Source organism: Montipora capricornis, chromosome 2 (assembly GCF_036669925.1).
Source record: "Montipora capricornis isolate CH-2021 chromosome 2, ASM3666992v2, whole genome shotgun sequence".
In the NCBI taxonomy this organism is placed as follows: Eukaryota; Metazoa; Cnidaria; class Anthozoa; order Scleractinia; family Acroporidae; genus Montipora; species Montipora capricornis.
Genome location: NC_090884.1, coordinates 12,747,491 through 12,757,490, shown reverse-complemented (window position 1 = coordinate 12,757,490; position 10,000 = coordinate 12,747,491). Strand labels below are relative to the sequence as shown.

General features: G+C 39.6%; 1 protein-coding gene across 3 annotated transcripts in view; it reads left to right on the top strand.

Annotated features, from left to right (window-relative positions):
• Positions 1–10,000, top strand: part of LOC138038868 (ninein-like protein) — a 55,006-nt gene that overhangs the window by 12,339 nt on the left and 32,667 nt on the right. For all 3 annotated transcript variants that reach the window (XM_068884943.1, XM_068884944.1, XM_068884941.1), the window contains exons 3-8: positions 258–439; positions 1,167–1,353; positions 1,662–1,798; positions 8,013–8,195; positions 9,172–9,250; positions 9,556–9,589. In XM_068884943.1, the coding sequence (XP_068741044.1) occupies positions 258–439; positions 1,167–1,353; positions 1,662–1,798; positions 8,013–8,195; positions 9,172–9,250; positions 9,556–9,589 (802 nt within the window). The remainder of the gene's footprint in view (positions 1–257; positions 440–1,166; positions 1,354–1,661; positions 1,799–8,012; positions 8,196–9,171; positions 9,251–9,555; positions 9,590–10,000) is intronic.

Sequence of the window (10,000 nt, the reverse complement as noted above, 5' to 3'; positions counted from 1 at the left end):
CAATTTGTTTGTTATTTTCACTCAAGTTGAAATGGCTGAAGAATAAGTGTCTACGACCCTGCAACAAGTTTAATTAACCATGGAATTTTGGCTACCAGTATATTTGCTGCTTTAGATTCAATTAGAAGAAACACAAACCACAAGTACATTTGGGGAATTTACATGTACACCCATCTCTTCAATTTTTTGCAAGAAAAACCATTTCTGTAGTGAAATATTGCTCTATATTTGAATCCTGGATGAATCTATTTTTGCAGAACCACCAAAGCTGGTGGTGAATGAGAAGCGATATGGAAGGCGATCACGTCCAGAAACTTCCTACTCAGAAGACCTCTACTCAGCTGATGATGAAAGCATGATTGATAGCAGGCCTGAGAGTCGATTGAGTGACTCACATTTCACAACAGAAGCAGATCGTCTGGACAGCTCTGCAGTAGAGGTTAGATTTCATTTTAAAGATCTTAAAGGATATCAGGGGCATAATTATGTATGGTGGGGGGGGGGGGGGGTGTTAGACAAACCCCCCTCTTGCAGTTATTGCATTTGCTGTAATGAGTAGATGGGACATACCGTGTGACATACATGTAATCACAAAATGCACAATCTTGTGTAGGCCCCAGGATACAAAATCCTGGAACAATGGAATGGGGTAATCAAGCCTGGGAAAACAAGTTGTTTCCAAGGTATATGGTGAATATTGAAAAACCTGCATCTTATGAACGTGATTTGCCACCCATGATATTAATAGCTAATCAAATGGTATACTTGTGAAGTAAGGGAATACCGGTAATTTCACTTGCGTTTGTCCAAAATCAAGTAATTTCCCTTGCCTAAAGGCTCTGAAAATTATTTGATTTTGGACAAAATGCGTGTGAAACTATTCCATAAATTCACTTGTCACCATTTCATTACCCATACTACATTGTAATTCATACGAGCGTTAGCCCTACTAATGGAATTGGGCCCACACAAGGCCAGAGAAAAACTCTTACCAGGATGGCCAGAATTTTTCACTGTCCTTCCATTAGTAGAGCTAACGCTCACATGGGTTACATGGGTGGAAAATAGCTCTTCACATTACCCTCTAATAGTTAATGGAATGGGGTAATAAAAGCCTAAGAAAACAAGTAATTGGTTAATTATTATTATTGTCTTCTTCATTTCAGGGTAAGGGAAAGTTAAAGAGAAGAAGTTCTAGTAGGAAGAACAGCCTGAGGAATAGCATAAGGCGTCACAACTCCAAACGCAAGAAGTCACGAGATGATTCTATCGTCACTGTGACAACAGACTCAGATGTGCTGAATGGAAGGATGGTGCCGAGTTCTTCTTCTCTTTCAAATGGAGTTAATGCAGGTGAGTAATTTTGTTGAGAATCTTCTCTAGACAACTGAAAATTGCTTTTTGGATGGTTAGGTTGGTCTTTTATTAAAACTATCTCCATCAAAAAGAGTGACGTTCGACTTTCAAAACTTTTTGCTTGGTACGTTTTTGTATCAGATGTGAATGTTTTTTTTTCTTGTCAAATCCCTTAAGTGCATTAATTTTTCGTGATGAAACTAAAGCCAAGTTAATAAATTTTCTATTAATGAATGAATGAATGTTCGTACTGTATTCTCTGAGTGTGCAATACATGTATGTGATAAACCTGTTTCCATTTTCAGGCTACGAGTCTCCTACCGAAGAGGAGCAGTTGCGAGCAATCTGGAATGAGGTGAATGTTGGAGCAACAGGTTTTTTGGACAAAAATGAACTGTCTGTTGTGTGCGACCACATTGGTATGGATTCTATGAATGAACAGGTTTGTGTAACGTAAAATTATTAGTCACATGTATGAACACTGAACCTTGACAAAAGGCATGAAGAAATTCACAATTTGACAGTAGTATGCAATAATTAATTCTTTTATAACCTGGCCTTCCGATGAGAGTGGGGCTGCTAGTGACAAGGTGCAGTGACCTTATGTCAAATAGTTAGTGAGTATTTACATGAAATAATATTACTAATACATTTATATAGCGCCTTCACTATAAATATTCGATGGCGCTGTTTACAACTGAAATTGGTTAAAGTTAAAAAATTACAGTACTGTAGTACTGTGACCTCTCATTACTGGTGCTAAGTTTTACTAAGTGTGTTAATGAACCTCATCCATTGGAGAACAATTGCAATTCATTGTTTTTTTAACACAACGTAATGCAATGTGAGCTCTTCGATGCAAAAATGAACCAAAATTTGGATTTACCAAACGTTAGGTGATTACCTTTAAGCTAAATTAAGCACTGTAAGATAGCTATGTGAGCAAATTTCGCAAACATTTAATTGCCCTTCATCCGACTGAATTAAAGAATTCTTTCTGGGTTGTTAGTTGTATTTGTACTGGAGGAACCTTGCCATTAGTGGAATCGTGGCAACAACACACAAATTAATTGAATGAAAAACGTTCATTGATTTAGTAAGGATTGAGGATGCCCAGTTGAAAAATAAATTTTTGTTCAAGACTTTGAGGCTTTCTTTGTTATCTCTTTATAGATATAGGTTAAATATTTTCGTGTTTCATACCCTATTGACACAGCACCATAGTTTCATAAGGAACTACGTTTACCACTTCAGAAATGCAAATAGGAGGAATCACTGCTGTAACATGTACAAAGTAAAATCTTAAAGGGGCTTTGGTACGGAAAATGATGTAATTTCAGGACACCCAAGATGTCCGAAAAGTAGATTGAAACACTGCATTACCGTACTTACTCGAATAAGCCGCGTAGCTTATTTAATTTTTTTGGTACCTCAAGTGCGGCGTTTATTCGAGGGCGAATAAAGAACGAGACCAATATCCAGCCATCTTGACCGAACAGGCTTGGTCGATAAAGGATTTATTATATTATGGGATAAAACATCAAAAAAATGATCTTTGATCTTGCGGGACCAAGCGAGAAATCCCGAGCGGGCAAGAGAGCTCCATCTTGCCCGCTCGGGTAGCCAATCACACCGCGGGATTTGGTTCATCTTGCCCGCTCACGGAGCTAGTCATATAATAAAAGGAATTAGTGAAGACAGAGGCTTCCCTTGATGAGCTCCTGACGGAGATTAACAGAAACATGTTTTGATTGTCACCATTTGACTCGTACGGTGTTGTATTTAATGGCGAGCAGTGAAATACAATCACTTTGAACTGACGAACATTGGTTTTGATGCAAATAAATTCCCCATGCTGTGTTAAAGTTACTTTTTAGTGTTTGTTTCTTAACGAAATTCCTCGAATAAGGGCCTCACTTGGACCGCTGCGTTTTTTCGGTGGCGGCGCTTATTCGAGCAAATACGGTAACCAGTTAAAACCGTTGTCTTAAACAACATGAAAGGAAAAGTAAAGGAAAGAGAAGCGCGGATGGACATAAATGGACAAGATTGAAACGGATTGCATTTGGATAATCTTGAAAAGAGTTTCCTTTCCAAATCGCCTGGAGAAAGGTCGTTTTTGCTCATAATCATCTCGTTTGTCAGTAAAAAAAATCCACATTACTATCTTGGAGTTTTAAACTCGTGATCAACTAAAGATTTCCCCTAAACACCCTAAAATAACGTGACATAGCCCCTTTAAAGAGACTCAGTTTTGTTGCCTGGCTTTAGAATTCATTAATGAGTTGGGTGATGTGGTAGATTATCGATGGTGCATTGATTAGTGCCTTTCAGTGGCAATGTATTCTTTCATGTACATACAGTGGTATGGTGTGAACCATTAGTGCAAGTTGAAACTCGCACGTTATTAGTACATTTGAGCATAGTTAATTGAGGGCAATTGTTATGAAACTCGACAAATTTCTTTGTTGTAGGTTTTTGTTCTCTTTTTTGGCCTTGACCGTGCACAAAACATAATAGTTGTTTACCCCGTACTGAGGAACTAACCAATAGAAACGTGTTGGTTACGTAATTCATGCATAGTGTATGAGCGCATAGCAACCTAAATCTTGGCATCTTCGTTTGCTCCTTTGATGTTTGCCGAGCTTCCAAACCAGTCCCCTCTATTAACTATGATTTGGGGGGCAAGTAACCATCACTGCAATATCAGAGCTATGAGGATTGTTATAATTAGTCGACTGCCTTTTAAAAACCCTAATAGTATTGCAGAATTAACTTTTGGAGGGTAATATGATGTGCTATTTTCTACTGACCCATGTTACCCATGTAATAAAATGGGTGACAAATTTCCCCTTAATTTTGGCGCGAAATTTCAGCGTTAATTTATAATTTCAGATGTGAAATTGGCAACGTTTCTTACAGTGCCAAAATGGCGTCCAGGTTTGAAAAAACCCGCGTCTTATGAACGTTATTTGTCACCCATGATATAAATAGCTAATCAAATGATATACTCGTGAAATAAGGGAATAATTTCACTTGCATCTTGTCTAAAATCAATTGATTTTGGGCAAAACACCCGTGAGAGTATTCCCTAATTTCAATCATCACCATTTGAGTACCCATACTAATTCCTGTGAACATAGCCCTACTAATGGAATTGGGCCAACACAAGGACAGAGAAAAACTCTGACCAGGGTGGTCAAACAAGGAGTGGACCCAATTCCAATTAGTAGGGCTAACGTTCACACATGGTTTACTTGGGTAGAAAATAGCACTTCACATTACTCTCCAATAGTTACATGTAATTCTGTTGAAATGTAAGAGAGGTTAAGCATGACATTTACGCCAAACGGCAAAGATCGGAGTGAAATCAGGGTTTTGCCAAAAATGTAAGAACCCTGCTTGATATTAGAGAGATTAAGCACCGCGTATTTTTTTCCCGCGAACGGTAGAGAGGGTCACGTGACCTGACATTTCCCGCGTTTGCCGTTTGCCGGTCGCCGTTTGTACTCAAGGAGGACATTTTTCCCGTTTGTAGCGAACGCCAAAACGTGAGCATTTGAAGCCCATTTTTACCGACTATTTCTTTCATTTTGATCACTTGCTTTTATAGCTAAGCTTCGTTTATCATCCTACTTTTACATGAACTGCTTATAAAGTTAATAGAGGTTCAAATTCAAGCGGAAAATACATAACTTCTCCGTATCCATTTTTTCTAGTCGCAGTGAATGGCGACCGAGAACATTTGCCTTAGCAGGGCTCGACATTAATATTTTTAGTAAGGCGCCAATTGGCGACTGTGCCAAAAATTTTGGTCGCCAGATCTTAACTTTTAGTCGCCATTTTTTCACTGATGTTTTTTCTTCATTTTTCTGATGATCATGTACACATGCAATCTTCTTTATAGTCTTAAGTTTACGTACTCGTAAGCTTCAAAGACTGAGATACTAAAACGTAAAATGAAGCCAGTGCTCGTAAAACATATCATTACGCATTACGAGGTAAATAATCAACGTGAAAGCAGCTTCAGTCACGTTTCCTGTGCTTCCTCCGCTTTTGTTAAGTTTCCACGTAACATCGAGTCTATAGCTTACATAAATAGACGAACCTGAACATAAACAATCACCAGTTTTCCATATTTTCAGCGCTAAAAAGCCAAGGCTTCGTTGCAATTTCGATCGACAGACGTATCGGTACTAGGCCCTGCTCTGCCACATTGTTGGTAGTCGTACCAGGCTCCATTCTTGTTTAGGTTACTATAAAACTAATGCGCAAAACACTTGCAAGTTGCGTTTTTTTTTTTCCAGTTTAATTATTGAGTTGCATTAATGAATTCCTTTCAGCTTATCATACAGGTGAGGTTTACACTAACAGAAGCGACAAATGCTCTTAGTAATAACCCTTTCTGAAGGTTGAGAGACACTTTGACTTCAAGTTCCTTCCTGTTCTGCTCTTCTAATACCTCCCCCCCTCTTCTCAAGTCTTGTGCAATGGGTGAGTCTTCCATCGGCTTTTGTTTTGCGAGACTCGCATCACGGCGCGAAGATGACGTCCACCAATATTGTGCTTCTGCAAGGTCTCCTTTTTGAACACGCGGCAACCTGATACAAATTCCGTTTTGCCTGCCAAGTGTGGAAAGGCACAACAAATTTTGCATGTCATTTTGTTGTCATCTTTGTCGAAAACGACCCAGGTGAACTCCTCCCGCCACTGCGGAACAAACTTGCGTTTACTAGCAGGCTTCTTAAGGGTAACTTGTTCTCTGTCATCAAGTGTTAGCTCTCCATTCTCTGCACTTCTCTTGGTGGCTGTCTTCTCTGGTTGGTTACGCAAATAGTCAGCTTTTCCTTTCCCTTTCTTCTCCGGTTTGGCTTGGGCCGGCCTACGAAAAGTTAAAATATTCCCCTGTTTTGCTCCGACACTTGTTTTCTTTTCAACAGATTTCACATTAGCCGAAATGTTGGTAACAGGTACTTGGGGGTTGCTTGGGTGTGAGAGGTTGCATCTGATAGCCACGCTACTAGCACAAAGTGGTTAGGCTTGTACCATGCGTTTGGTCGGTCATCAAGACTCCCTTCCCTTGACCACAGCAAGTAGACAGGATCACGCCCATCATCCAACGCAGAAAGTCGGGGGTTTAGCAGCTGGTGCATTAAAGGACGGAACCGGAAGTTGACGTCTGGATATAGCGAATATATCGGCCGTCTGATGACCAATGCAAACGCCATCACGTGAAGAAGGAAGCCCCATACTCCAATCTTGCAACTGGCTATAGCTTCAGCCTTGACTGCTTCAGTTTGACTCCCACCATCTGATATGACTTTGTCACCAACTGCCGTCAAGGCAACTGTAAATAGAACTGATTCCGGGACCTCGGTAAATTTGGCAGTTTTCTTGAAAATTTCATGCGTTGCATAAGACTCGGCATTGGAGTACAGTTCTTCTGCAACTAGAAGACGCAGCCAGTTACTTCGTGTTTCATCACAACAAAGAAAAAGCGAAACGGAATTAAACAAACAATCTCCGTTTGCAGTGGATTTTAACGCCACAGGACGACCTGCTGGTTTGTGATCAATGTCTGGTATCAGGCTGGTTCCAAGGTCGTCCTTTGCCAGCTTGCAAAAATCTGCTTTATCCGCCTGAACGGCCCACAACAAGCTCAAATCATCGATCAATTTCTTGCACGATTCTACATTGTTTGCATTCAGCAAAGTATGCAATGAATTTAAGGCATCTTTTGACCTAGAATTCGATGAAATATTCATGATCTGACCAGGGAACAGACCTCGTGTGAACTTCACGCTTCAATGATTGCACGTGTTGTTTAGTGCGCCCGCAATACCAGCTGCTGAATCAAACATGGCGCTCGATTATGAAACATGGAGATCGAAGAGCCAGAAGAGTCGTGTGTTTGTTTTGTTATTTCTGTGCGCATAAATCGTGCATTTTATCCAAAACTACGGATGATTTGCCTTTGAGGTTAAAAGGATGAAGGAAAAAGGTGAAGGTTAGTCGCCCACTGGCGACTAGCTCTAAAAATCTAGTCGCCAACGCTTGATTTTTGGTCGCATTGGCGACCAGTGAGTCGCAATGTCGAGCCCTGCTTAGGAAAATTAAGAAATATGGGCCTGGCCTGTTTGAACGCTAACTGCATTTCAGTTAATATTTTTACCAATAAGTTGAAAAAGTTTCTTTTTGAACGAACATTTAGTTAATACCTGGTTAGCCGTGTCGTCGGGAAGCTTAAACAGACGAACATCGCGGACGGAACGGCAAACGACAAACGGCTAGCCGACGTTCAGCGTTCGCCGTTTTCGCGGTGCTTAATCTAACTATTAGCTCATTTCTGTCCTGTTAGCTGCAGATATCAAGCAACGAGAAAAGCTAAAATTAGAGAACTTTCATGCTTTTATGACAAGCAGGAGCCTGTCGTTTCCCGTTTGCCGTTGGCCGTAACCTCTGAATAAGCGCTACACTGCCAACGTTTGCAGAAACGGAACCTTTCCTAATATTATTGATTTGTCAAAAAAGCGACTGACATTTTGAATCGAAAAAAAGGTTTTCACCGTAGCAAAATCATGAAAAACCAATTAGTAATAGGCCCAATTTATTTTAGTCCTGAACATCCTAAAAAAAGTTGTTTTTCTTTTTCGTAGGAGCTGGCTCTCTTGTTTGAGGAGCTGGATGACGATGGTGATGGTCTAGTTGGCTTTGATGAATTCCTGCATGGTTTATTTGTGGCTAAAGATATTCAACAGTCAGATGTTGATACAGACTGGGAACAGCACCATTCAACTCCATATAATCATGAACCACAAACACCAAACTACTCTTCAAAGGTAAGAAATTGGTATTAATCTTAAAGTCTGCTCTATGTTTTTTATCTCCACCCAGTGCTTAGTTGGAATCAGTTTAGTTAGGAAGAGAGCTAATCTCTTGCAAACTTCAACTAAGCTTTGTCTTTTTCTCTAAAATGCTGCTTTCCACATTTTCCAATCATTCTCAAAAGGGTCGTACAGAATCAGATATATTGATAGTTAACATCACAGAGACAGGCGTTTATCCCCACACCTGTTCTCCTTTTTCAGTCATTCTTTAAGGATCATGCAGAATGACGGGTTGAGATAACACTAGAGCGGTTTTCAAATGAGTGTCGTTACACCAAAACCAAACTTATCACTTTGGCCAATCAAAAATGACGGAGACAATCCAGTAAACCAATCAAAACTCGTAGTAATTACACGTAGCCGGCACAAAGCGCGGGAAAATGTGCACGCGTGAGCCACGATTGCTTTTGGTTTCACTTCTGATTGGTTGGAAAAATGGCGCGAGAACTTTGAATCAATCACTGAGTGAAGTAATGCAAAACCAATGCAATTCGCTAATTACTTTCGACACTCAATTCAAAACCGCTCAAAGACGGGAAATGGTTAAATTAACAGGCATCTTTATAACAGTGTTGCCACTTTTGCGACCATACCTGTTGACGTTACAACTTGTACATTGGGCTGATTTAGCAACAGAACGGGAACGTCAGTGGCGACGGCGCGCGCAGAAAAAACACCAATGAGAATTCAAAATAGAGTAGACTCCACTCTTTTCTTCTCTATTCTAAATTCTCATTGGTAGTTTTGCTGCGCGCGACGTCGCCACTGACGTTCCCGTTCTGTTGCTAAATCAGCCTAATGTAGGAAAAAGACTTCATGCAACGAAACCCCAGTACATGTAAAACGAACAAAATTTCCAAGTCCCTCGGTACTTCGTTGAATCGAGTTTCCATTGTACTATTGTGATAATCAAATGTTCTGTTTGCAGGGTCCGAGAAGATCAGCTGGTCAAGATGACTCTTCTTTTTTCCTCTCTACTAGAACAGCTGGCAGCAGTTCAGCATTCGGTAGGACTTGCCTTGTCGATAGTTTACATTGGAAAATGACATCATTGATTATTCTGAGTTTTTTTAATTCCTTTCCCTATATAATGATGATAAAAGTCATTGACAAGTTATTCCGGCTGGTGTCTTCTTTCAAGATTGTGTTGTTAGTTGCTTATTTATGCAATTTGGTTTGCAGTGACTTGAGTGCCTTTAAACGAAATCAGAGAAATTTACTTCGTTAACAGTAAATGCATCTTCAATGTAATTTACAAATCAAATCGACCAAATGTCCAACAGTATTTCATTATTTTGTCTGTTTCTTGCAGATATAATGGGCTTACTAGACCCAGAAAATACCGGGTGAGTTTTCAATAATAATAATAATAATAATAATAATAATAATAATAATAATAATAGTTTATTCACTCTTTGAGCATGTCGCTAAATTACAAGAGGAGTCGGAAGCAATTTACATAGTAATATTAATATATATGGTAATAATAAATACGCAATAGGAAAAAATCGCTACGATCACGAGTAATTAAATGTCACAAATCTATCAGTGCGCAACAGATTAATAGGTGTAGCGCAATGAGTTATCTAACTTGTGGCCTTCAGTGTAAACGTGCATTAACCTGCGCTAAGAAGCAAGCTTGCACAGTGAAAAATGTTGGTTACCAAACTTCAAGGGAAGGCTAACCATTTTAAATTCGAGCCTTAGATTTAACCATTATTCAGCGATGATATTATATTTATATACTAATCAGTTTG